Consider the following 27265-nt stretch of genomic DNA (forward strand, 5'->3'; position numbering starts at 1 on the left):
TATGGGCCGGTTAGTCATGGGGATTAAGACTTGGTAAACTTGCTAAACCAAATAATTTCACGAGAAAACGGAAATGAATACTAAAGTATTTACTTATTTAAACTCATCGGAAACTACGCGTGAAAACTCGTACTATCTCTGACGATCAACTCCAAAAACAGTAACTATTACACGTGATATCGCTGGATCATATTTCGTACGATGATCCTCTCACCGCATCGAGAGTTGCAAAATCCTCGATGTATGCAGATCCTTGATGTGGACCTTGCCTTGCCCATCATTTGACATTATTCCACTCATTTCTAAGTAACTTGTTGACAATAGCTGCGGTTGATTTGTTCAGTCACACTGCGGGAACACTAATTATAAACCAAAAGATTATGTTCGGTCGGGAACCTCCTATGCATCTCATCAAGGAGCAATGTTGTTTCGTCTTTGATCTTTACCGGCTCTTCAGGTTAGTCACCATTGATTCTTTCCTTTGTTAATCGCTATTTTAAGATTATGTTCGGTCCGGAACCTCCCATGCATCTTTTCAAGGAGCACTGTTGTTTCGTCTTTGATCTTTACCGGCTCTCCAGGCTAGTCACCACTGATTTTCTTTTCCTTTTGTTGTTACTCGCTAGTTGTTTAACTTACTAGTCACGACTTGTGATAAAGATTTCATCAAAATTACCGTTTGATTTAATTTGATTTTATTCAGTTAATCCTGACATTCTTTCGGTTAAATCATCACAGGCGGCGCAAACTCCAGCTGCAAGTCATGGCGAAACTATGAGAGTTTGTATAGAAATCTTTACGACCGCTCTGGGGAATAAAAAAAATGCAGTTAAATTCTCAATAAAAATACTTCACTTTACTTCCAGAGTGCATTGCTTGTTATCTGACCGCTTACTATGTTGAAAAGAATCCATTTTCGCGAGTTATCCATTTTTGAGGTTTACTACGTAAACATAAAAGGCTTCTCTCATTCGCGTAAGAAGACTTGTCTGCATCATAAAGTCTGTGATGTACGTAGTCGGAAGTAATTCTCGACCTATGTTGAATTGTAGTCTTAAACACGGTACGAAAACCTCAAGAAGAAATTATCTTATGTAATTATCTGATGTAATGACTGTAAAGTATCGGCCCAGAAATCGAGCGTCACGTTCTGTCTTCTTTGAGGAATAGCTTTGTTTCTCTTTTGTCTGAAAGATCTTTATAGCCAATCAGCTCACGATTAATCAAGGTGTGTCCGGCCATAAAATAGGAGAACAATTGATTGATTGATTTTTTTTTAATTGCTATTTTTGTTTTATCAGTAGTTTTATAATGGTAATTGAACTTCGTGTTGTGCAATTTTGGTCTGAAATCATACTTGTGATTTCAAATTGAACTCGCGCTGCGCGCTCGTTCAATTTTGAAATCACGTGTATGATTTCAGCCCAAATTGCACTCCACTCAGTTCAATTACCATTATAAAACTACTGATAAAACAAAAATAGCAATTAAAAAAAAATTTAAATGGTGACTTGTCTAGAGAGCCGGCAAAGATCAAAGATGAAAACAACGGTGCTCCTTGATAAGATCCATGGGAGGTTCCCGACCAAACATAATCTTTTGGTTTAGTGTTTCCACAGTGTGACTGAACAAACCAACAGCAGCTTTTGTCAATAAGTTACTTAGAAATGAGTGGAATACTGTCAAATGATGAGAAAAGCAAGATCCAAAAATCTAACGAAGACCGCAAACTGCAAAAAAAAAAAAAAAAAAGTTGGGTTTTATCACTATACAGCCTTACTAACTATGCTATAAATATGTTATGTTTGACCAGTTTCCAAACAGATCAATCATTTTAAATAGCCAATTAAACTATTGTATGCGAAAGAGAAATTTTCCACAGGGTTGACCTCTTTACTATAATTCTTCAAATGATAAATGAAAAGACGATATTTACTTATCTATTTACTCATTTTTGAGATATGCTTACTGATAGTAAACGATCTCAAGCACTTAAAGGAAGTTTCAGTGTTTTAATTGACAATGTAGGCCACTCATTAAGTTTTAAATTGGCTGCAGGGGGTCGTGATATTTTAAATAAGAAACCTCTCGAATGCAATTTTTTTGATAAGTGTCATTCCTAAATAATAGACACGTGTTTTGCATTTCCTTGAAGGTCACTATAAAAGAAGAGGTGAAACATTTTTGTTGCACATTGAAAGAAATCTTTGTTCAGATTGTCGCCTTTCTGAATCCTCTAAAACAATGAAGTTTGCACTCGTGGTTCCAATACTGCTAAAGCTTTTTCTTGCCACTGACGCTTGTACCGAGATCCGAGTGATCGCCGAGGACAAAACCGTCATAGTCGGGCGGAGCATGGAGTTTATTATGGATCTTTCGTCGCATGTCGTGGTGGAGCCCAAGGATTACCCCCACACTGCAGAACTGCCAAAGACTTGTTCCCGTAGTTCACCAGCAATAACCTGGACCAACAGCTACAAGATCGCTTACATTGACGCTTGGAATTTGCCTTATGCAACTGATGGCCAAAATGACGCTGGACTTTCCGTTGGTGCACTCATGTTTCCTGTTTTTGCCAAATATCAGGTTGTCCCCCAGGACAAGTGCGGCTCAGCCATTTCCAACTCGCAGTTCCTGTCATGGATTCTAGGCAACTTCGCAACTGCTGAAGAGGTGCGAATGGCTTGGAAAAAGGACTCATTTCCACTTGTGTGGGGACAATCTGTGAACGGGTCCATCTCCGAATTGCACTGGTCCATCACCGACAAAAGTGGTGACGGAATCGTCATTGAGTACACCGAACAGGGACCAAAGCTGCACGAAAATACAATTGGTGTCGTGACCAACTCTCCACCCTATGACTTCCAAATGCTGAACCTCCGCAATTACGTCCAGCTTTCCAAGTTCGCTCATGATCCTTTGGTATTGGGTGAAACAACGTTCCCACCCACTGGCCAAGGAAGTGGACTTCTTGGTGTGCCAGGAGATCTCACTCCTCCATCGAGACTGGTACGTTCTGCAGCCATGGTGCACTTTGCTGATACTGCCAAGAAAAGTGATGAGGCGGTGAATTTGGCTTTCCACATCATGAACACTGTTGATATTCCTCGCGGCGTCGCCGCATCCCATGATCATCCAGATATGCCTGACTACACTTCTTGGGTTGTGGTCAAGGACCTCACCAACAAGGCAATGTACTTTCGCACTTATGAAGATCTCACCATCCGCGTGATTCATCTAGACAAAGTGACCACTGGCAAGAAGTTGAAACTCAAGCTTGGAAACTCTATTGGAGGGTTTGTGGATGTCACCGGAGATCTTGAGGATGCTCAGGTGCATACTGAACTTTAAGGAGCTTTTAGTTTAAGCATCCTATTCAGTTAAGTAACTTGCATAAGGCATATGAATTGTGATGCATAGGTGTTTTCAAGGTGATCCTAAGTTGATTTCTTAAATGTAATTTTTGTCGTTTTGAAATAAAAGTCCTTATCATTGTTAGGGTGTTAAGTAGACTTTTTCAGCTAAAAGGAAATAGTAAAATAGTATTACTTGGTAACGATAATAATAATAATAACAATAATAATAATAATAATAATTTCATCAATAATGATGGTAATGTTTTAATCCAGAGTTATGACTTCAGTCATTTTTAATGAAAACATGATTGATATGTTCATGCTAATTCATGCGATTTTCCAAGTTTGGTTGGTTTTAGTTTTGTATTTGATTGGGTAAGAGGATAGTACAAGTTTTCTCAGCCAGTCATGTACAACAGTGACACAAAGACCACTAACCCTTAACACCCTAAAAGTTATCATGTGATGGCTCTCAATACTAGTATCATGGGAAACTGCAGTGGATGCATATCCAGGGGATAAAAAATTCGAGCCAAAACTGAATACTTTCTCAAACAACCCCTATCAGAGGATGATAGAAATATTTGTTTATGTCTCGATTTCAGCCTGTGTAAACACCACACGATTTACTTGAGGCCAGGAAAGCTTAACGATACGGGCGGCCCATTTCAAAGGAAGGTTCTCGTATGAAAGAGTTCTTTGCATTTTTATTCAAAGGGGTTTAGTTGAGGAGAGAAATTTTCCTATTACCTCTCGATCACCCTCGCGCTCGCTTCACCCTTGTGCATGTTAGCGCTACCTCGCTCACTTCGCGCTTTCTTGCTCGCCTTGCGCTTTCTTGCGTAACTAAAAATAAAAAACAAACAAAACAAACAGACAAACAAGAACAAAGCGTTTGTAGCCAGACTACTATAATACATAAGAATTAATTCAGTCGACTCCTAAGATGACTTCAGATCAGGCTAAAGGAAAGGTATTGTCGCTGACAAAAGTCCTTTTCAGGACTACAGTCATCCAGACGATCACAAATTGGGCTGAATATTTGATATGACGCAGTAATCTAGGGGAAGGAATCCAATTGTTTTCTTTTTACCTGCTCAGGGTCCCTTCTTGCTTTGCCTCTAGCCTTGCTTAAAGGGCTGAACAGACTGGCACAGAATTTCCGGTGGTAAATCCATCCCCCTCACCAGAACATGGCATTAGTCTAGGCTCCATGCCACACATCGGACACAATTTATTACGCACTACAGAACTACGCATCCAGATAATCAAGTTGATTCTTTCTCCTGATTGGATGGGCAATGCTCCATGCATATGTTGACCTCTGTGAAGAAGTCCGTAACTTGTTACATGTTCACACTGGGTACATTCTGTATCTCTCAGGGGGACCTAAAAAGGCCCAAGGGTAAATTAAAACTACTACTTGTTTATGTAAGGTGTCCCATTTGTTGTTTTACCTCCCAAAGGTTAACCCATGCAATCCACTATTTTTTGACTACAAAGTCAGCTTCGCGAGTCAAAAAATCAGCGAAAATAAATTATGTTAGCGCGGCGCGCGGAACTTTGAATCTGAGATTCAGGCGCACAAAAAGTAGCACTTTTTGCGCGCCTCACTCCCGAAGCTCCACGCTAAGGACTTCACCGAAATGGGGAGGGGGGTGGGGACTGCTTGTAGTGCCATAATTCCGAGGTTTCCAGTCTACAGAGTAGGTATGATTTTGGCGAGCGAGTGCTCAGTGTTTTCTTGGTGAGAATTACAGCTCCTTTCTTTGATTTTCACAGCAGTGGAAGGCTCGGGGAAATTTGTTCCAAGGGGATCTTAATCAAAACATGGCCAGTCGAGTAAACAACCACGAGCTTGTAACGTTAACTCACCCTAATAAGATGCTTGCACTTCAGGCTAGTTTCCTTCAATCTAGAGGTAGTTTTTCAGTGTCACAAAAGTGACACAATTCAATTTCATTGCTAGAAATACCCAAAAAGCATTAAATGTATGGCAATTCCTGAAAATTTGAAATTTTTGCGTCAAAAATACAATAGATTACCTGTCTCATATCACCAAAAAACAACTCTCCTCCAACAAACTCCTTACCAAGTGAAACATTTAAAGTGACCTCAGCGTTATCATAGTGATAACTGAGGTCCAGATCTTCTCCTATCTTGTAATGTACTGTGAATGCCTTGTGTGAATCTAAGGCGTTGCCCCCACATTCAGGATACAACAATCTTGTGATTGGCATCAAGTAATTTGTTCTCAGAGGTGAAAAAAAATTCTCATCAAAACCAAGCTCATTCAGTAAAACCTGAAAATAAAAAATTAGAGTCTAAAAGATTTTAAAACATCAAAAAGTGATCCTCAAAGGATACTCAAAAATTTTTAAGGGAATAACTGTAACAATGAGTGTAGGTTAAAAAAGCTTACTTTAATATTCCAATATAAACCAAGCAGTTACATGTTCAAAAGCTATGCATGACTCACAACCCCAGATGCACATCTGGAGGATATTACACAGCTGCACGGGGATATGAATTTTATCTTTGAGTGCTGAAAGTATCTCTTACGAGTGAGTGAAGGGACACTGATGAAATTCCTGATGCAGGAAGCTCTCTTGTAATTGGGTAATCATGTTAGTAACCATAGCGACACCAATATCCTCACACGTGATAGATAAAAATAGTATCTTCGCCGTGCACAATGAAGATATAATTGTTTAGTAAAAGGAAAAATCCTGGTATTTCATCAGTATCTATATAATAAATTATTATTAGAACATGAAGAGCACTCTCATCGGGATTAGCTCATGTGCATGTGCATGTACATGTGTTTACCACTTATATATTTATAGTCCAGTAATTTAAGCCTGCACACTTCCAACAATATTTAATTACAGAAACCTTGAGCTACTTTGAAAAGCAATAGGAAATAATTTTCTGTAAGCTTTAAGATTCCTGGAGATATTTGATAACTGCTGAATTCAAGACTCTCCAAACATCTTGTTAAACCTATATCTATAGGCCAGCATCAGTATACATATTCTCCATGTTGTTTTCTGTACTTTTCCTTTGGTACTGACAGGAGAATTTGAAAATCAGTCAAGAGCTTCTTTAGTTGCTTATCATTTCCTTATTCTCATGACCTTACTTGACTCCACACACAGAAAATTTCACCAATGAGGCTGCAAATGTACAACATCCTGTTTTCCTTTTCCCTTAACTTGACAACTAGTGCATGTATTCTATTACTTTAACTTTCTAGTAATTTATCTTTGAAAACAAATGACAAAAATCTCACCCCAAAGTTGTTCATTGTGTTTGGCCTTCCCTTGGGGAGATCTGTGTTTTCAAAGTTGCTTATTTCTTCAATAAACTTCTTACAAAATTCTGGTGTAAATACTTGAAATGAGTAGACTTTTTCAGCTGAAAGGAAATAGCAAAATAGTATTACTTGGTTTTATTTCCAGTGACAATAATAATAATAATAATAATAATAATAATAATAATAATAATAATTTTATCAATAATGATGGTAATGTTTTAATCCAGAGTTATGACTTCAGTCATTTTTAATAAAAACATGATTGATATGTTCATGCTAATTCATGTGGTTTTCCAAGTTTGGTTGGTTTTAGTTTTGCATCTGATTGGGTAAGAGGATAGTACAAGTTTTCTCAGCCAGTCATGTACAACAGTGACACAAAGACCACTAACCCTTAACACCCTAACATCAGTATGCATATTCTCCATACTGTTCTCTACACATTTCCCAAGGTGCTGACAAGGAGAATTTGTTTAACAATCAAGAACTCCTTAAGTTGGTGATCATTTTCTCTATTCTCATGGCCTTACTTCACAAATCATAGGTGATATCGTAGGGAGAAATTGTATGCTTATCACTCTTAGGGTTTAAAGGGTTAATACAATCAAAGATTACTTTGGACACCCCAGTGGAAGTAGTCTATTGTTACTTTTGAGAAGATGCTCCTTGCCAAGGGTTGTTGCAGTTTTTGCTCATCAAAGTTTCTAGGAAGTAGAAACTTTTACTTGCCGTCACAATGTTTTATCATGGATAGCAATCCATCTGCTGTGGCTGTCAAATCATCTCTAGCATAATGCACCAATGAAAGAAAGTTATCAGCAAGAAATGATTCCTGATGGAACAGAAGTAGAAATACAGATGTGAGTGAGTACAATTCCATGTTATATTTGTAGGCATTTGTATCTCTGGGCCTACACCATGGTAGCAAGAAATACATTATATGAATATAGACATATAGACTAGTATCCTGTAAGGATGAAATTATTATGGTATCAAAAGTAACTGTGGTTAAAAAATAACAGACAAATATAAACATTTTTCTTGAGGAGGAGGAGGTAGGGGATTGTAGATAGACAGTTGCTGAATGTTCTAATATGTGTGCACAGATCCCTTATCCCGAGCAAGATAAGGGCAGGTGACCAAATATAACAAAGAACTGAGTAGAATATCACAGAGAGTCTAATAAAACAAATATGAAGTAAATTGAGGTTCCCAGCATGATATTTGTAATCTAACACCAATCAACAAATAATTCATTGACCTGTAAAATGTACACATCAGGATGAAGTGGTTTATAATCAGTGATGATGATCTTTTTACGCCTCTGTGAATCTCTTCCAAGCTTCTTTCTTCTTTCTATTTCATCTTCTACCTATGCATTGAAAATGTTGTGATTAAAGCTGGTCCAATTATGAATTCTCATTGGATTACAAATAATTTCCTAGATATTTTTAGTAATTGTAGTGAACCAGCTCCATATTCTGTCTTAATTAATTTAAACCTAACATTGAGCATGGACCCTCTCAATTTGTTTTAAAATATAAAAAAGAGATCTATGCGTAGTACACATAGCCTGCATATCAGAATTTCTCAGAGCACTCTAACCCGTCAAGTCACCCATCGTATTTTCTTAGGTAGTATCAGTGCCATTGCCTAAGTAGTCTTGCGAAAAATGCAGGTTAGGGTATACAAAAAGTTAATAAAGGGGGTAAGTTTCTAAAGAAACCGTGGTGCAATGCGTCGTTGGGAGAGTGTAACAGGTAATTTAGTGTTAACCACCGTAAAGAGTGTAAAGACTGACGTTTCGAGCGTTAGCCCTTCTTCAGCCTTTACACTCTGTACTATACAAATAGTTACATCCGAAACAAAATAAAATAATTTACTACTGAAATAAATGCATTTGAATTACTTGCTTAAGCACTTCTTGCCACTGTTCGTCCGTTGTACAGCCTCTGTGATAAAGTGCCTTTCAAGTAAAAAGAAAATAAAAAAGGAAAATAAAAAAATTATAAAAATAAAAAATAAATAAATAAACTAAAAATTTGTGACAAAACAAAGATATCCAAGAAACCCGAGATCAGTCTTAATTTCCACGTACCTTCCGATACTCGTTCTCGAATTGAACTTTACTTTTGAAGGTAACGTGAGCTTCGTAGTCATTCAGAAAAATATTATGGGTGAAAAAACACAGACAGACGAAATGTTCAGGTTCGTCCGCCATGTTGAACCGTGAGACACGCTAGCTTGGTAACTAGTGACTTATTTTCTGCTAGAAGCGTTGCATCATGGATTATTTCTTGTAACCAAAGCAAGTATGGCGTCCTTGTGAGGCACATTTGTCTTAGAGAGATTTTAATATTTGATCGTTTGAAAATAAGTCCATGCTTCAATAACATTATTTACGAAGTATTCGGCAGCTCTCGCGTCTTGTATCTTCTCCTGATCGCTAAGGAAAGATTCGTTGTTGATTGTGTACGTCGAAGTGGTCTTGACTTATTAATTTCGACTACTTAACATCGGAGTATGTCTGCAACAATTCTTTCAATTTGTTCAACTTTGAAGAGGATAGCTTGCAGTGGTGTTGGCGTAAAAGTTGCTTAGCTTCAATCTGAAGGAACAAATACTGAAAAAGGAACGTGTCGAGTACAATTAACACGTCGATCAAGTTTTCACATCAAAAAGTTAAATTGACAAATTTAATTTGGTCTTTTTAATTAAAAAATTCTACTTTGGTTTCAATCGAGATTTATTCCACTTTTACGTGAGGAACTACGCTTCTTGGTGAAGCGTTCGGTGCAATGGCACATTTACTTGGAAGTGAAGCTTGTTTAGAGAGCTTGAAACAAGACGTCAATGACGTTCAAACGACAGTAATGGATTTATTATCCAGAGTAGGACATTTAAGAAGTCCATCATGGAAATATCCCGATAAGGTAGCATGTGAATTGGATATTGATGAACTACTGGAGAGATATTCATATTCCAGTGATGAAGATCACTGTAAACTGTCACACATCATTCTTTTTGAACTTCTGATTGACAGGTATTTTTTATACAAATAATATTATATAATAACTATGCATACATTTTGATTGGTTCCTACTTATACTGTATTGGACAACAGATGCATAAGTGACATCACGATTGGTAACATTTCCTTTTTATCGTATAAAAGAAATCTCAATGTTGCCAAGGGTCTGTAATAGATCACAGTGGAAGTCAAATGTGGTAGGAACATCAATGGCACACTCGCATGCAACTCATGTGCCACTTTTGTTGTTCCTACCATATTTTGACATCACCTGTGATCTATTACTGTAAAGATGCACAGCAGTGTGAAATCTGTATGGTAGCATTTGTTTAGATTTAAAATTCAAGATTTAGAATCTTTTTCTTTTTGAGATTTCTGGGTGGATTTAGGCTTTGGGTGCAAACAGTCCATAAGTTTTTAGGGTGACAGTGGTTGGAAATACCTTAAGATGTGGGAATTAAATTTGAGCAGAGTTAAGATAGTTTCCCTTTTAAACAATCTGAACTCATGTTTCATCAAAATGTTATTCTGATGAAGACTTTTGCTTCCTAGGTTATTGTTATTATAGATATAGGTTAGCTTGTAGTTTTTAGCCCCCACTATTTATATTATTTATGCTAAAATTGATAAATGTGGTAATTATGTTATTATTAATATTATTATTGTTGTTATTGTAATTATAACTATTATTAATTTATGATGTTTATTCAGAAAAGGGCAGATTAACTTTTTCATAATCTCAAGAATGCAAAAACGATCTGCTGATTGACTTTTCTCAACAGACTTGTTCTTTTGCTGCAATGTATGGCTCAGTTCAGTGACCAACTGCTGACCTCATGTGATGGCAGGCCTAGTAGTGGTAAAATATTAGGTTCCAGTATGTCTGTTGGACTGGTAGCCAAAAAGTTTTGGAACAAACTTGTTCATGTGCAGCAAACCATCCAGAAACTCCAGACTGAGGTAAGAATCATTAAAAAATTGGCAAATTTTTCTTTGATGTGTTTTCAGAATCATAAATATTGTTCTGTTAGGTATGTTGGCAAAAGTTGGGCTCTTAAAGTAAAAGAATGCATATTGATATAAAAATAGACTGGAATTGGATGGAACAAATTAATTCCCAAAATGTGGATACCTTTAGTAGTTGTGAAGAACAACTCCCCAAAAAAAATCTGTCAACCGACAGGAGGTCAACAGTTGCTAATCATAAATTGTATTATGCTATTTATTGTCCCAACTTCAGCAGACCTAGAGGTTACATGAGATGGGAAGGTGTATCCTCTGACAACCTGGCCAAGTTTAGCACACAACAATCCATTGCTTAATTCATAGTGGCCACAATGACCTAGCACTACATTTTTATTATAGTTTTTGCTTCCTTTCTCCTCATTTTTTGGGTACTGATTTGCTTGATCTTGTATTAAAAAACAAAAGATGAGAAATGACATATTGATCACCTTTGATAATTTCAACTTATGGAAGTTGATTAATGTTTTCTAGAGCAAAGCCAAAAACAAAACAATGTCCAAGATGGAAGACACGATAACAGATCTGCGGAGTGAGGTAAAACTCTTCAAGCAAGCATCAGATGAAAGATCAGGCAAATCTTCTGTTGTCCAAGGCAAAATTGAAAGCCAAAGTGCTAATAGAACTTCTGTGAAGTTCATTCTCTCTCCATCTGAGGAGTTATCTCTAGAAAGTTCTACACCCTCAAAGGAACTTACCCTTGCTGTAGAAGATGTTACTAATGCAAAGACTTATCATGAGTCATCAACACAGACTTATGACACTGCATTTATTCCATGTGAGGCTTGTGCTAGAACACAACAAAATCTTATTGAAGTTGGTAGCATGGTGATAAAAGTATGTGAATCTCAAGGACTTCCATCTTCGCTGGCAAAGCAGAAAAAACTCTTGCGGCAGTCGCTAATGGCTGCTGCTGATGTGTCCAGGTGGGCATCTGAACAGAGCCATGATCTTGCAAGAATTAATGATCACTTGGATAATTTGTATGCACAGATAAATCCACTGGAAGATAAACTTAGTAGGTCAAAACAAGTTTGTGCGCAACTGGAAAAGCAAATCCAAGACCTGGAAAAGCAGTTGTTAGAAAAGGACAGTGAGGGTGAAAAGAAAGAAACGGACTTTAAAGAGAAGCTTAAACAAGTTGTTGCTGAGAAAGATCTGCTATTATCTGATGCAGAAAAAGTGAACAATGAACTTGTGAAGGGAAAAGATGTCCTTCAGGGTATGGTGCTCAAACTGGAGGAAAAGAAAAAGAAGTATAAAGAAACAGTTAAAACTCTAGGTAAGTATGCAAAGACAAATGACAAATTTACCAAGAGTTATACAGCAAACAACATGGCTGATTTTGAAATAAGGAAATGAAATGTAGCCAGTTGACACAAGACAACACAGAAAATTGATCAGTGTGGCTTATTTCATGTTTTCTTTTCATCCAGGTGAAGAAAACAACAGGTTGTTAACAGAGTTAGATAAGGAGTCTAAGGAGGTAGCAAGATTAACAATGGTAGAGTCTGAAGTACAACAACTGAAGGTAGAAATGGATGACTTACAAGTCAAACTAAAAAACACTTCTATTGAATTGGGAAAAACACAGGCCAGGAACAAGACCTTGGAAAAACACGAACAGGTTAGATATGTAGGTTTCTGTTGTTAGTGGAGGTGATAAGATTAACCCCAAGTGTACATGTAACTCTTAAACTTATAGCTTGGATTTAATGTGAAAATGATATTAGAAATCCAGGCTGTTAGAGGATGACAAGATCTTATATGTTTTTATTTGAACTTGTGCATAGCCTTTTGGGTGGGGAGCAGCTCTCTTAGTCCTTGGTTGGATGTGTGCCACAGAGTGCAAATGGGGCCATAGCTTTTCTTTATTGAAGAAGTGTTGGCTCAGTTCTTTTAGTTCAGAGCTCTATATTTACAATTCCTCGTTTTAATCCCTGGTTGGTTTTATGTGCAATATGCTGAGTTCAGGGGGGATTTAGAAGGAGCTCATACTTGATGATGTAGAAACAGGGATAAGGTTGTAGCAGCCAGCTGTTTTAGTGAGTCTCATGTGCAAACATTGATTTAATTTACTTCCTGAGGCTTTGCAAAGCAAACATGATGCACTTCTTAAAAGAGTGGATAATCTGGACAATGAATGTGAGGGGCTGCGTGACAGAGTGCTTGAGGCAGAAGGAGAGAGAGATGAACTGCAAGGAGTGATGGAAGGTTTGCAAACTGAAAAGACAAACCTCTCTGAAGAGCTTGATTCCAAGCAGGTAATTTGGGGCATTTTGTCTTTTGTGTTAGTGGCTTTGGTTAAAATAATTTTGTCACTTTGTGCTGGGTGTTAAGGTTAATTCTCCATAGATGGCCAGTTCTCTGCAGCAGGCACTTTTCATAGGCTTCAGGGTGTGGCCATGAGCAAAACGTGAAATAAAGAAAGGGAGAGTTTTCTATTCGTGGTCATCTACAAAATTAATCAACAATACAGCTCATTTTAAGCTAAACTGTTGGCCACGGTTAAAATTTTTAAACTTGGAACACAACACCAAGTACCTCCCCTCTGTTTCTACACAGAACCTTCTGGAAGAACTCAGACTTGAAAAGGAAAAACTTCTGCAAGAAGTGGAAGAATTTGAGGCAAAGGCAAACAAACTTGAACAGCAGCTAAAAGAAAGCGAAGAAAAACTTCAACTCGTGGTAGAATTTCCATCCATTGATTCCAAACAGCAGAAATCTTCCTCGTCAGACAAAGAGGTGATGTTTAATGGGGAAGTTCCTTCAGAAGCAGAGGTAGCTAAAGATATGGAGAGACAAGTTATGGCCAACAATATCAGAATTTTGACTCTTGAGGAACAAAATGAAAAGTTGAGGAAGTCTATATCTTTCTTGATGAACGCTCGAGAAAGCATCTCCAAGAAGAAAGTAAGTGGAAGACAATACTAAACAGTCTCCATCTCCCTCAATGCAAACTCCCAAAGATTTTCCTCGAATTTCGTGTGAATGGGATAATTTGGTCTTGTCAACAAAATTGTTAATGTAAATTGGCCACCATGAATAGTTTCTAAAGCTAACGTTTTGAGCGGTAGCCCTCGTTCTCTCTCAGTGCGAAGAACGAACGGCTTCGTTAAAATGACTTATGAAGAATGTCGCATGCGATTAATTTATCATATCCGAAAATACACTTACCTACCTCTTGTGGTTGCACGTGTTTTGTCAGTTGTTTTTTCTTGGCAGCTGTTGTCGCGACTTGACGATCAAAACTGATGGAGTAATTGTTCGTTTGAAAGTGGAAAAACAAGAACTTTTTCCCTTTTCGGTTTTCCTTGAATATTTTCTGTGATTGGTTAAAACTCTTGTTATCTTACTCAACCAAATCAACCTGGCAATCCACTCGCTACTTGGTCACACGCGTCTTGTTTTCCCGCGCTTTGCATCGGTCATGTGAATTTTCTTTACGCTTCTATTGGTTCATCGCACAGTCATCTTCGTTGTGATAGGCTGTTGTAAATGCCTTAGTGCTGTGTCCCTCCCTTATTGCACTTCCTCTTACAGGATAGGCTCATTAACATTCAAACAACTTACCACGTTCTCTCGTTCTCTCTCAATGTTTCCAACGTTCTTTTAAAACTGTCAAAAATTCTTAATATTTTTTAGATACAAGAACCTGTTCCATTGTGGAAGCAACACAGTGACGAACCTGGACTTATAGAAGATCAGAGAGATTTACTCAGAAGGTTCTGTTTATTAAGTAATATTACAGATCTCGAAAGCAAGTTCACGACAATATTTAGATTGGAATTATTGTAGCGAACTGACTGTTTCTTTCCAAGTTAAATTCTTCTTTTTGATACTTTGTAATAGCAGCTCTTACCGCCATACTTTACTTTTTTTCAAAAAAGTTGTCTTTACAGTAAACCCATGTTGTAACTGATAAAGCTTTTTCCCTTGAACGACTTTTTCCATTCGCAGGTCTCCTGTGCAGAATTTTTATGAAGAAAACCCAAATGTTTCTCACAAACGCCCTGCATCTGCCATAAGAGAAGGACAGCGGTCGAACTCAGGCCACTACATGTCAAACCAAATACAGCCCCGCCCACCTGAGAAACCTAGAGCCCAGTCCGCGAAGACAAGGACGAAGGCAACAACCTCAAGATTTGCCGAGACTAAACAAAGTGCTTCATTGAGTGCGAAACTTGCTGCTAGCGGGAAACATGCAACCGGCATTTTGGGAAGACTAGCAGAAGGACATACACTGAGACATGAATGGGAACATTCTCCTGCCCCTACCCTGGACGTAACAGCCCGTGAGGGGAGGGTTGGGCGTGAAATTGGACGCACGAGCCCTACCTCAACACGGTACACGCCTATGAACGTGTTTGTTTGTATGAGTTGTGATAAGATGTACAACACTCAGAAAGATTTGGATATCCATAAATCTTTTTGTTACGGTGCAGTGAATGAAAACTACACGTGACCAACTAAGCGTTATGACATCATTTAATATGTGCAAAGAATTTATTTGGAGCTACTCTGGTTTGTAGATTTAATGAATGTAACCGAAGAAGTTACAATTCCAAGACCCAACGTTTCGACACTCCAGTCTAGTGTCTTCATCAGGCACTAGACAGGAGTGTCGAAACGTTGGGTCTATGAATTGTAACTTCTTCGGTTACATTCATTAAATCTGCAAACCACAGTAGCATCAAACTATGTCCGATTGTCCACCTGGTTGCCGTGTGAACTTTAATATATTTTGTTTGGAGCTATTAAAAGGATATTGAAAAGATTTGAGATAGAATGATTAAAGTAACTCTTAAATGCAAACCATTATGTCCCCACTATTGATTCTGTTGAGTTTTGAGGGAGCAAATATGACAGGTTCCACTAGCTTCGCATGCACGAGTTGAACGTTGACCCAAAGATCTTATGTCTTCTCAAAGTGGCCATGTATCAGCATGAAGGCAACTTTATCTTATTACAATTTAAGGTTATTTTGAACCTCTCGTGGTGCTTTTCCGAAAAATCGCTCTCTTTCGCGTTTGTAAGGTTTCAATGGAAAGCTATTTTAAAGTCATATAAAATGACCCTACTAATGATTTAAACCATTTTAATTCATGCACACAAACTGAAGATTTCAAGCGGAAAAAATGACCACGTTTGCTCAACCGAATTATTTTGAAGAAAGGTATATCGTAAAATTTTGAATAAAAATCGGCCAGTATGCTCGTTACCCGTTTTAGCAGTAGATCCAAATTCTCTAACCAGATAGATGAAAACCGGTAACATTTATCGATTTGCCCGTAAGGCTCTCGCAAAACTAGATCGGAGGGTAGTTTATTTGTCCCAGATCTTCCTCGGTCATGTAAACCAATGCCTCAAAGCTTGAGAATAGTAGCAGCGAATTCAAGGAGCAAATGGCAGCTACGTCTATGCAAGCTTTTTTAGTTCAGCTTTTCTTCAGTCTGTGGATAAAACCCGACAAAGTGAGACTGGAAGGTACCCTCTTTTTATTTCCTTTTGCTGTTATCTCAACAACTTCCGCCTAGCATTTTTGCAATACCATCCACTCAAATAAGTGTAGTAATGCAGTTATTGCTTTAGAATTTTAAAGCTTTTGTTTAGCAGTAACTGGTGGGTTTTCCGTATTGCTTTTTCTGTTCTCAAGTGAAGAGAATATCTCATTTTGGTGACGATACCTGTACGAAGGTTACTTTCGCTTTTGAGTTTCATGACAAACCCTTTAGCTCACTATATTTTGCGTTTACGGTAGTTTGGTTCCCTGGAAGATATATTCCCGTATAGTTTTGCTCAAGCCAGGTGGTAAATTGCAGGCTAACTAAAATTTTTAATGTAATATACATTATTTAAGATTTGAGTTCCATTGTAACCATTGGTAACCAGTTGCATAGTTCAGTCTAAAATAGATCGATCGCAACAACTATCGAGGATAAGAAACTTGAACTTATATCTAGCAATTCGTATTTCGTACGTACTTTATGAAACTGTCAAACAAAACATGAATTATATTCGACTTTTCCAAACGAATCAACAACTAAATGGCTGGGAATACAGCCTTGAATCGTACGTATTTTCAAGGGGAATGACTGTTGACGTCAATATATCATCAACGCCATGATTCAACGTAAGTGTTGCTCATGAAATTCCTGATTATTCCCGCTTTTTTACGCTCAGATGGGTTAATATCTGAGCTATACAAAGCCAATGTACTACAACTCGAGCGTCAAAAATTACCATGGTTACCAAAATAACCGTAATATTCAAGAGATCAGAAAACAGAAATCATCATATTCGTATCACAATGAAGGAATTAAGACGCTTTTAAGCGGTCGGTGTCTAGACAATATAGGGTTTCATTTCAAAGTTTCATGAAACAACCAAGGAAAAATTTTTTCTCGACTTTCATTAACTCATATTTAAAGCTATAAACTCTGCAATGTCAACGCCTAGCCCTGAGATTGGAAGTGAGGCCTATTTAGTTAGGGATTCTTTACAACATGGTTGTTTTTATCAAATAAATGTCTTTCCATTGCTGGCTTTCGACCCTCCTGACACTATTTACTAAAGTAAATGTTCAGATAAAAGATTCTGCTAAATTCAGGATAGTTTAGAACTTGGCTTTGTTAAACAACGGCTAAAGTTTGTTTTGACAACCGGCCCAGTATGTTTTCCCAAAGTTGCCGTGTATCGGCAGAAAGACAACTCTATCCTTTTCCAGTTCAAGGTTACGGTTAACCTTCAGAGGCATTTTTTCGAAAAGTCGCCTCTGCCCGTGTCGATGATTTATCATAAAAAATATATTTTCACTGATATGTGACTGATATTGTCTCTGAAAAAAAGGGTTGGACGTGTGAACACTGGACACGAAGTGCGATTCTGTCTCCCAGATTTCCCTCGGCCGTGGAGAACTTTGGAATTCACTAGGGACAAAGAGGGCACTTGACAGTGGCGTTGTGACGACAAGAAAAACCTGATCAGTGTCAGCGTCTTAAGTTTATTTTCCTTTAATCCACGAAAGCAGACTAGACTGCTTAGAAGAAGTGAGTGGCTGAAGCTGGGAAACTGAAACTGGGCAAGGAAGGTATCTTCGGATCTTTTAACTTTCGTAAACAACTTTCGCCTTGCACTATTTTTATTGCGTTGTTTAAGTACACTTTCCACTCAGACAGGTTTAGATAGAATTTTGAAGCTGGTTGTAATTGGCATTTTTGTTTTGGTTGTTCCTTTTTTTTTTTTTTCGCAATTTCATCCCTAGCCAGTCACAGCTACAAGGATTCTCTCATTCTGTTCTCGGTAGCTGTGGGAAAGCTACAACTGATTTCCGCCTCGCGACTAGCAAGATATTGAGTTAATCTTTATTGACTCCCTGGATTTATTTCCAAATATTTCAGGGCAGCTGCCAAATTTTAGGTTTACCGTGAACAACCAATACAACTTATGCATTTATTTGAAGTTGAGCCTGATCGGTGTACAGACGAGAATGAAACTGATCGGTAGACAACAACCATCGTCCGCAGTAGTGAGACACGTTTTGTATTTTTGAACCTACATCTGTCAACGCACTTTTCGTATTTCAAGAAACTGCGTATATTGAAATCTGACTCATATTCGATCTATTCCAACAAACTATCAGTTTCTAGCCGAGAAAACAGAACTTTTCCCATGTCAGTACGTCGCTATTGCGATGGTTGATGAATGATGCTAATGATGTTCGAGAATTTTCTGCCGTTTTGATACCCGGATGCCGGGGTACCTTATTGAGCTATACAAGGACAGTGTACTGGAACCACACGCCAATTTAGGGTGAATAATGAAGAAGTCGGCAAACACAACGTAAATGGATCGTTGTTTTCTGAATCGCAAACGAAGATTTGAAAGGCCGTTTCTTAGCGAGTAAACTCTTTCGACTCAACGCCCTGATGCGGAAGTTTCTGAAATTTTGATATGTAAATAACCTTCACATTAATAATGCATTGCATTCAGTCCTATTTAAACCTGAATATTTTCCGCCGTCAAAGTCCTGTTCTTAAAGTGAGTGGGTCTCTAGTCACTGATGATATTCCAACGTCTGTCACGGTGGTTGACACCCTTAGTTGGAAATTATTTTTGCCTTGCTATTTTTTCCCGAGTAGCATGAGTAATGAAAACGTTGAGGTGATAAATAAGTCAAGAAAAACTCCAACGTGACTGGGACCGCATATTTCGATAAGTTTCCACCATTCTCTAGGGCTTGCTATCCCTGAACTTTTTATTTCTTTCCTTGTACCTCTTCAAATTGTGATATTTGACTGTAGCTCATTGGCTTGACTGATTTTTTGGGAAATTGTCCTTGAATCTGTAAGTTTGAGCAAATTCTTAACTTTGATTTTCCTTCATTATCTTACCTTCTTTTAATGATTCTGTCATGCATAGGTCCCCTATTTTCCTGTCCTGACCGGAATTAGGTTTTAGAGCTTGGTCAATGTGTAGAAAGTCGGTGATTTTAGCTTTAACAAAAAAAATTGCGTAGAGGATTTGAACAAAATTTTTGCCCTGGGGGTGGAAATTTGAACAAACCATTCTTCAAAAGTTCGAATACCTGGGGATTGCCCGTGGGGAGGATGTTAAAACTTCGAATTGATCGACGCATAATTAGTTCCTTCAGCTTTTCTCTCAGAGGTTCATCATCCGTCCGTTACCCAGATCAGCTGAAAGTGTCCAGGATTTTTGTCTCGTTAGGTTAACGTACATCTGTGGTGCTGACATGCTGTCCACCTTCCAGGAAGCGAGGGAACAAGAAGAAAGTTCACCTCCTAAGAAAGTAAACGTTTTGCTTTTGTCATCTGAGTGGTGGTCCAGGAAGGGAGGAATATCAACCTTGAACAGAGTACTTGCCACACAGTTAGCTAAACATCCATTGGTTGAGTTAACCGTCTTCCTTCTTGAATGCAGTGAAGAGGAAAGAAAAGAAGCCGTCTCAAATGGTATCAATATTGTCAAAGCATCAGAACAGCTTGGGCTTGAGGAAAACGTTTGGCTTTGCTTTCCACCAAATGATCTCGAAATTGATATCGTTATTGGCCATGGTGCTGTGCTCGGTACTCCAGCAAAAATCATCAGAGACAGTCGCCGATGCAAATGGGTTCAAGTCGTACACACCATACCAAAGCAACTGGGTATGTTCAAAACTTATCAAGATCGACAGGATCCTATAAAAAAGAGTGAAGAAAAGCACCAACTTGAAGTGAAATTTGGCGAAATGGCTGACTCTGTTGTTGGAGTTGGACCAAAGTTGACTGATGCTTTCCGTTGTTATCTTCGTTGGTGCAAAAAGAACCCAGACGATGTTATCAACCTAACCCCTGGAATATTCAGCATGTATTCGGGCATACAACATGTACTCCAAGATGGAGAAAAGTGTCGGGTTTTGGTATTTGGACGTGCAGATGAGGAAGATTTCATACTGAAGGGATTTGACATCGCATCAAAAGCCGTTGCTCAGTTACCTAACACAACACTTATCTTCGCTGGTGCGTGCGATGAAAGCCTCCAACTGGTTGCCAACAGGTTTTTGGAGGGCGGTATTTCTCCTCAAAATCTGGATGTGAGAGGTTTTCTTAAGAGTACACAGGAGTTCATCCAGTTATTTTGTGAAGTGGATCTCGCCCTCCTGCCCTCACGATCCGACGGCTTTGGACTCACAGCTCTCGAAGCTTTATCTGCTGGCCTGCCTGTACTTGTGAGTCGGAACACAGGATTTGGAGAAGCACTCAGCAAGATCCCATTCGGTTCATTTTATGTAATCGACTCCGAGGATCCCAGTGTGTGGGCCAGCGCCATAGAGCAAGTCTGGAAGAAAGACAGGGCAACACGACTTCAAGAAACAGAATTTTTGCGTACTTGGTATGGGAAAAAGTACAACTGGGATAGCCAGTGTAACGACCTCGTTTCCAAATTTCTCACTTCAACCCATGATCTCACAAGAAACATACAAACTACCCCGAAAAAACAGTTACAACCCGCTTTGTCTACTGCCCAGAAGACTTTAACTGAACAACGGCTTCCGCAAGCCGATGATTTTATTATTCCGCGAGAGGAAATTGATTTAACAGGTGTGTCCGTAGGAGATGGGACCTTGAATGCTGTGGAAGTACAGTTTCGTGGTCATCGAGTAGCTGTGAAACGAATGAAAGAGTTTAAACTCTCACCTCACAATCGACAGCAGTTCAAACAAGCAATGGCTAATGCGTCTTACTGCTGCCATCCAAACCTTTTGCAGTTTATATGTGCCACAAACGAAAACTTTCCGCTGTTGGTCAGTGAGTTGCTGGACACTTGTTTACATACTCTTCTATTGGATCATTCGCTATCAGTCCACAATATAATTACCATTGCTTTAGATGTTGCTAAAGGCTTGAATTTCCTTCACCGCAAGAAAATCATTCACAGAAATGTCCGAAGCACCAATGTGTTGTTATGGAGAGAAGACAAAGGTTGGAGAGCTAAACTGGGTGACAATGAAATTGCACATTTAAGACGGGAGATGATGACAGCGAGCCAGAGAGAACAAGAATCGCCAAAGGTAAAGGTTTATCACATCATTATATTTTATCTATTTCCTGTTCTGCCGGTTTCAAAGATGGAAAAAGCCAAAGTAAAGCCCGCACGAAAAGTGCAACAAGCGAATAAGTTTGCTTTAAGGACGGCTTGATAATTCTAAGGACTTCTAAATGGCAGACACTTCGTGTCGGTGTAAGTTTGCTGAGCTACAAATAACTTGATCAGGTTATTGATAACAAGTAAAACTGATTATGAGCCACATTCTGTAACTGTTTTCGTGTCTCTGAGCTATGGTGCATACAACATACAGTAAAAAGGAATTAAGTCAACCACTGCATGTTTGTGGTAACATTACCGCCATCCTTTCTTGGAAAATGATGAAAATTGGGTGCATGACGGTTATATTGCTTTCTAATCTGCAGATCGACGTGTATGATTATGGTTTACTGCTTCTTGAAATGTTCAACAAGGAGTCACTGACAACTCCTAAAAACGTCCATGATCAGCTGATGAAGGTGCCCGATACGCATCTACAACTGGTGATTCTCTGGTGCATCAAACCGGACCCCGAGGAGCCCACGTCGATGAGCGACCTGATACATGAATTAATTTCTTTCAACAGACACTAAGTGGGTGAGGAAGCTTGATCATATTGATTGGAGCATGTCTCGACGAGAAGCAGAATATATATTAAGCTTTAAAAACTAATATTTTGCATAATCATTGACGTAATGTATTTATAAGAACGCTTCGTTAAGTGTGTAAAAACATGTTAAAAAGAGTTTCTTGGATATTATCGGAATTCGGACCAATATAATTCGAGAACACTTAGAAATTAGTGAAAATTAGCAATGGTCAAATTATTTTTAATACTTTGACCATTTTAATACTTTAACAAAGATTGCCTGAAAGGAATCTTGATTTGATTAAGCAACCTAGGATTAAGTATTGAGTACCTCGTGAGAATCGGATCAAATGCCTTAGACTACGACATCAGAAGAAACTTGTAATCTTTCTAAAATAAAACAGTGGCGTTTGTGGAAAAAAGTGATATAGGGTCTGATTATATTGCGAGCCACGGGCAGAGACCTGAGCTGACTATTTGTTGAGTGTTACTGTGGATGCAAAATCGAAAGTAACATGTCTGTGAACTCCAATTTTTCAACCCTGACTTAAAAAGCGTTTGGAAAGCAATTCAAAACTAAAATAGAGGATTTGTACGACCGGTGAGAGATCCAGTGTTTCCGATGTAATTGGTTCATTTCGAAGATTTGTCCCCTCAGGGATCCGTTACTTTACGACACTCATGCTTTTTAATTGATCACTGACAGTCTGGGATTCTATTGATTAAGCCTTGCCACGCTCTGCTTTCGGTTGCGGAAACTTGTGCAAGTCTTTCAAACAAATATTATTAAAAATTAAAACCAACTGCAACTTGGTCACTTGCTTTTTCCCGCGCTTCCATCACCTTTCCAATCGTTCACAGTTCGTCCAAATCAGAGATACTAGTTCTTCTGATCGTCAACTGACCTGCGGTCTTCCCCAGGGGTCTGTATTAGGCCCAATCCTATATTTGGTCTATACCTCTCCTCTCGGAGCTATCCTGTGTCACCATGGTGTCGGGTTTCATATGTACGCGGACGACACTCAACTGTACCTTAGCATGAAGACAACTAAAATGGAGAATATTGTGTCTGCGCGCACTAGGGTTGAAGTTTGTTTGCGTGAGCTGAACCAATGGATGCTTTTAAATAATCTCCGGTTAAACAATGACAAGACTGGTTCTGCATACTAAACATCGCCTTAAGCCACCATTAGATTCGATTATTGTGGGTGATGCTACTGTCGAGCCCATATCTAGCGCACGAAACATTGGTGCCATCTTCGACGATACCATGAGTTCCGAGGAACACTTCAATGATCTATGCAAGACTACTTTTTATCACATCAGAAACATTAGTCACTAGCAACGGTCGCATTCGTCCATGCCTTAGTATTGACTCAACCAAAACACTAGTGCATGTATTAGTATTGTCTCGCTTAGATCATTGTAATTCGCTTCTTTATGGCCTACCTGATTATCCTATTCAGAGACTACAATATGTTATGAACGCAGCGGCAAAAGTGATCACTTGCGAGCGAGCACACCGCTACTTATTGAGCTACACTGGCTCCCCGTCCGTCAACGTATTATTTTTAAGATTTTAATGTACACCTTCAAGGCACTCCATGGTGCGGCTCCAACGTACTTGACTGAGCTCATCAGTCCTTATGTTCCTAGGCGAGCTCTCAGGTCTGCTGACCAACTTCTACTAGAGCAACCAACACACAAGCTCAAATTGACTGGCCTGAGGGCTTTCTCAGTGTGCGCGCCTTACCTCTGGAACTCGGTTCCACTTGAGATTTAAAGCAGCGCATCTGTCTCTATTTTTAAAGCTAAGCTTAAGACCTATCTTTTTCGACAAGCATATTTTTAGACTTTAAATTTTTATATAATTATAGGTTATGATAATTTGACACTGTAAAGCGCATTTGGGCGTTAGGAAAATGCGTTATAGAAATAAACTATTATTATTATTATTATTATTATTATTATTAATATACCGTGAACTGAATAACTTCATGTCATAAGGAATCTTCAGTAAAACCACTTGAAGGGTCTACTTAAGTTAGGCTTGGGTCCTCACAGCGCTTTATCTCAGATGAAAGGTTTAAGTTTCTGAAGAAACTGTGGTGCTGCGTCCGTGGGGGTACTTCAAAATTAGTTGGTTTCATTAACTGAGTTGATTATGTGAGTTGCCCACCGTAATGAAAGAAGTTCTTAAGCTACCTTTTCGAAGTTAGCCCTTTGTCATCTTTTGAGACTCTCAACGGTGGCCAATTAACATTATTAATTCACTCGGTAAAATCAAATTGTCTTGCTTTATCTTAAAATCTACGCCTTCTAATTAGGTGCTGCTGCCGGGGTGCAAGGACCTTTTTGGAAGACAAAATCGGGTTCAGGGTCCAATTAGTGCAAGTTTCAACGTTAACGAAGGCAGTTATCCACTCCTGAAGTTACTTATGCAAGTCTGCGTTATCGTGCAGAAACACCTTAAAGCAGGAAAAGGTATCCGACTACGAATGGAAACGATCACATGTGGAATGAAGAGGGGTAAAAAAACCTAATTATTATAAATAATTAAAATGGCGGATAAATGAATCGATCAAGCCAAAAATAGGAAAATAGATCGGTAAAACCAGGAGATCTCAAGCCAACTAAAAATATCCTTTGAGGGGAAACTTGCGTGGAAAAATTCCTCTGCCTGGAGTCTGGGGCGAAAAGACAAGAGTGAGCTTTGTAACCACCAGATAAAACGAGTTCAAAATGGTGGCATCAAAACATTTCAATCCTTGTGACCTTGTTTTAGACAATTTCTGAAAGCTGTCGAAATGGAAGTGTAAGAAGAACTCTTTCATTCTTATCTGATTCAATTATTCAGGCTTCTGAATAGTTTAAAATAGCATCCAGTTTAACTGTAAATATGAAGTCTTGAATTGAATTTTGAATTTTTCAGTCTTAATGACAAGGCGGCTTTGTTGAGCAATTACGAGGTAAAGTTGTCGTAGAAATTTCCTTAGCTTATTTCTTAGTATGGGAGATAAAAAGGATGTAGCGTCATCTAGCCGTTAATTTTGTCAATTGTTATCAATATTACATATATCTTGAGAATTCAAACTCAAATTCACGTTGCTCTCAACCGTCTCCCCAAGTACGCCGTGAAAAGAGATATGAGTTGTTGCACATAAAAGCATTAGACACATGAGACTGGACAAGGGCACTATTGGTATGATCATGTTGGCTGATCTTTCTATGATGTTGTGGGCTGATCTTTCTATGATGTTGTGGGCTGATCTTTTATTATCTTCTGGCCTATCTTCCATAATCTTGTGGGTTTATCACATAAGTTGACTCTTCATTTTAAAATTCTCCATAGCTTTGATCTTCATTATGATTTTAGAAAAGAAATTCCGAAGTGATGAAATTATTTACACTTCTCTGATTTAAAGTCAGTTTGTAAACAAACATCTAGTGAACACTGCTAAAATGCTCTTGTAGGGGAACAAATAATTTCCTAGGAAAAATTAAATATATGAGTATATTTTTAAGCTGACTTAGAGTTGTTGTGTTAACATTACTTCAATCTGCAGCACAGGGACCAAAACAACATCAAACAGCTGACTGTTAAAAATGAACAAATAAACAAACAAATTTTATGAACAAACAAATTTGTTTCTTTGCAACAAACATCTTACACTGGAAGCAAGTGTTTTACATGATGCATTTACATTAATTGCACACCAGCAACTATAGTCTAGGGATTCTAACTCTATTTATTTCCTGTTTTCTTCAGGTTTATCAACTTTTGCTTGAGACAGAAAACCAAAACAAAGTTGATAAGGCTAAGAAGAGGCAGAAACACCTTGTTAACTTGTCAACAATTTGCTATGAGGTCAGTAATGTTATAAAGATTGAGCAAGGTTTGTTGAAGATTGCCTCTAATTCAAAATAATACCAAATCCTAACTTTTGTCCTAAGATACAGTGTTGTTCACTCTTAGGCTCGGAAGCATTTAGAGAAAACTCCTTGTAAACACCAGGTTAGACTTTGCATATGTAATAAATAAATTTTAAACTTTTGAATTATTTGTGTTTCCTCAAGAATCCCTTAGGTGGATAAATATCGACTGGACTAATATATGTAATTTAGAAGCAGCGTTAGCATTAAAGATGGTTTCAAGGTGGTATACCAAAGGCTAGAGTTTTGAAGCCATGACAAACATTGTAAATTACAGGACTAGTTTTAGGTCACGTAAGCCTGAAAATAATTGACTTTTCTGAAATGCAAATTTTATTTTTTGTAGAGTCCAGAAGTAATAGAAGAATTTGTCAAAGCAATGCAGCCATTCAACTTAACAAGGTTTCCTGCTGTTACTTCATGTATTAACACAATGTGTACTAACATCATCAAGTTATGAGCTAAAGTGTTAAATATATTTTACAATATTTTAAACAGAGCTGAGAAGCTTCAACTGTTGAACCTTAGACCTACTACACCAGTTGAAATTCAGCTGGTAAGTTTTTTAGTGTTCTGTCTTGTTTCATTGGAATGTGATCATTTAGCTATGATTTGGTTTGTAACTTCTGCATTTGATTGCTTAGAAATCAGTTTTGGCGTAGAGTTTAGTGGCCAAGCCTTTTGGTTCTCTCTCATATCTTGTGGCTTTTTCATAGGGTTACTTTACTGCATAATTTTGTAATTTTTTTATAGCTGTTTTTTTTTTGTAGGGAGCCATAATTTTCTGTTTTATAGAATATGTAATTAGTGCCTCTATGCTTTGTTTAGATCATTGAAGATAGTGAAGAGCGTTTGAAAACTGATCAAGAGATTGAGGAACTTTTGAATGTGATTGCTACAAGGCTTCCTGATCCTAATGAAGAGACAGTGGTAGAGGAAACACAGGAAGATGATGAGGAAATGTCTTAGTGGACAAATTGTTACTTTGAAAAACAGTGTATTCTTGAAAATGATAGAATTAACAGATATTTAAGAAATAAATTTAAACTTTTGAATTGTTTTTTTTTTCTTAAGAATCCCATCAGTAGATTAATATGTTTAGGTTCTACTGTTTGTGGTGATTAATTTTTGTGGAATTTCGTGGGAAAATTGATTCAAGAATACATTATTAATACTAGTATAAAACAAGAATTGATCACTTGTGATGGATAGAATATCATTGAACCTTTTACCAGTAAAATGTTGAGACTGTTGATGAAAGAGGGGATGAGGAGTCATATTTGTGAAGTGATCAGCCTAGAGTCAATGTCGTTTTACCAGAAAGGGCCATATTTTGACATCCTTTATTTACATGTGTATGGCTTCCACGAAACTACTTCCACCCATCCCCACCTGTCTTATCATTTTATCCCACCTACCCCACCACCCTAAAA

The 27265-nt window shown here is 38.2% G+C and overlaps 4 protein-coding genes across 8 annotated transcripts; 3 read left to right on the forward strand and 1 right to left on the reverse strand.

Annotated features, from left to right (window-relative positions):
* Positions 1-1103: 1103 nt before the first annotated feature.
* LOC113665570 (2-oxoglutarate and iron-dependent oxygenase domain-containing protein 2) lies at positions 1104-8987 on the reverse strand. Of its 5 annotated transcripts, XR_016181919.1 has the most exons (9): positions 8771-8979; positions 8582-8638; positions 7934-8044; positions 7402-7504; positions 6649-6773; positions 5402-5659; positions 4450-4745; positions 4107-4202; positions 1104-1730 (listed from the first exon to the last, which is right to left on the reverse strand). XR_016181919.1 is itself a non-coding variant. In XM_089190428.1 (8 exons), the coding sequence occupies exons 1-7, from the start codon at positions 8891-8893 to the stop codon at positions 4488-4490; spliced, it is 1035 nt and encodes a 344-aa protein (XP_089046554.1). In that variant the 5' UTR covers positions 8894-8981; the 3' UTR covers positions 1104-1730; positions 4450-4487. The 5 variants fall into 5 exon arrangements, 3 of the variants coding, with proteins under 3 accessions (XP_089046554.1, XP_089046553.1, XP_027037085.2); XM_089190428.1 differs by lacking the exon at positions 4107-4202 and having other exon boundaries at positions 8771-8981; XM_089190427.1 differs by lacking the exon at positions 1104-1730 and having other exon boundaries at positions 2190-4202.
* Positions 8950-15503, forward strand: LOC113665569 (uncharacterized). Its single transcript, XM_027181283.2, has 8 exons — positions 8950-9715; positions 10486-10663; positions 11201-12008; positions 12163-12353; positions 12814-12990; positions 13292-13639; positions 14372-14451; positions 14687-15503. The coding sequence occupies exons 1-8, from the start codon at positions 9471-9473 to the stop codon at positions 15189-15191; spliced, it is 2532 nt and encodes an 843-aa protein (XP_027037084.2). The 5' UTR covers positions 8950-9470; the 3' UTR covers positions 15192-15503.
* Positions 15504-17636: 2133 nt separating this feature from the next.
* On the forward strand, positions 17637-22321 carry LOC149036919 (uncharacterized). Its single transcript, XM_089190432.1, has 3 exons — positions 17637-17816; positions 19454-21296; positions 21697-22321. The coding sequence occupies exons 2-3, from the start codon at positions 19479-19481 to the stop codon at positions 21901-21903; spliced, it is 2025 nt and encodes a 674-aa protein (XP_089046558.1). The 5' UTR covers positions 17637-17816; positions 19454-19478; the 3' UTR covers positions 21904-22321.
* Positions 22322-24595: 2274 nt separating this feature from the next.
* On the forward strand, positions 24596-26887 carry LOC113677950 (DNA-directed RNA polymerase III subunit RPC9). Its single transcript, XM_027194810.2, has 7 exons — positions 24596-24714; positions 24832-24868; positions 25669-25767; positions 25876-25914; positions 26179-26234; positions 26331-26388; positions 26661-26887. Exons 1-7 carry the CDS (start codon positions 24707-24709, stop codon positions 26799-26801), a joined length of 438 nt encoding a protein of 145 aa, XP_027050611.2. The 5' UTR covers positions 24596-24706; the 3' UTR covers positions 26802-26887.
* Positions 26888-27265: the final 378 nt, after the last annotated feature.

The sequence above is a fragment of the Pocillopora damicornis genome, chromosome 12 (assembly GCF_964200805.1).
Source record: "Pocillopora damicornis chromosome 12, jaPocDami1.2, whole genome shotgun sequence".
Lineage (NCBI taxonomy): Eukaryota > Metazoa > Cnidaria > Anthozoa > Scleractinia > Pocilloporidae > Pocillopora > Pocillopora damicornis.

What these genes read in the sequence shown, in the direction of transcription:
- LOC113665570 (XM_089190428.1), bottom strand. Translation starts at nt 8,893, where the DNA reads ATGGCGGACGAACCTGAACATTTCGTCTGTCTGTGTTTTTTCACCCAT. An exon ending in GGCAAGAAGTGCTTAAGCAA is followed by an intron (nt 8,045 to 8,581) that starts GTAATTCAAATG and finishes TTCAATGCATAG; the next exon opens with GTAGAAGATGAAATAGAAAG. An exon ending in TTTTTGGTGATATGAGACAG is followed by an intron (nt 4,746 to 5,401) that starts GTAATCTATTGT and finishes GGGCCTTTTTAG; the next exon opens with GTCCCCCTGAGAGATACAGA.
- LOC113665569 (XM_027181283.2), top strand. Translation starts at nt 9,471, where the DNA reads ATGGCACATTTACTTGGAAGTGAAGCTTGTTTAGAGAGCTTGAAACAA. An exon ending in TCCAGAAACTCCAGACTGAG is followed by an intron (nt 10,664 to 11,200) that starts GTAAGAATCATT and finishes AATGTTTTCTAG; the next exon opens with AGCAAAGCCAAAAACAAAAC. An exon ending in AGAAACAGTTAAAACTCTAG is followed by an intron (nt 12,009 to 12,162) that starts GTAAGTATGCAA and finishes CTTTTCATCCAG; the next exon opens with GTGAAGAAAACAACAGGTTG.
- LOC149036919 (XM_089190432.1), top strand. Translation starts at nt 19,479, where the DNA reads ATGCTGTCCACCTTCCAGGAAGCGAGGGAACAAGAAGAAAGTTCACCT. An exon ending in GAGAACAAGAATCGCCAAAG is followed by an intron (nt 21,297 to 21,696) that starts GTAAAGGTTTAT and finishes TCTAATCTGCAG; the next exon opens with ATCGACGTGTATGATTATGG.
- LOC113677950 (XM_027194810.2), top strand. An exon ending in CTTTGTTGAGCAATTACGAG is followed by an intron (nt 24,869 to 25,668) that starts GTAAAGTTGTCG and finishes TGTTTTCTTCAG; the next exon opens with GTTTATCAACTTTTGCTTGA. An exon ending in CACCAGTTGAAATTCAGCTG is followed by an intron (nt 26,389 to 26,660) that starts GTAAGTTTTTTA and finishes TGCTTTGTTTAG; the next exon opens with ATCATTGAAGATAGTGAAGA.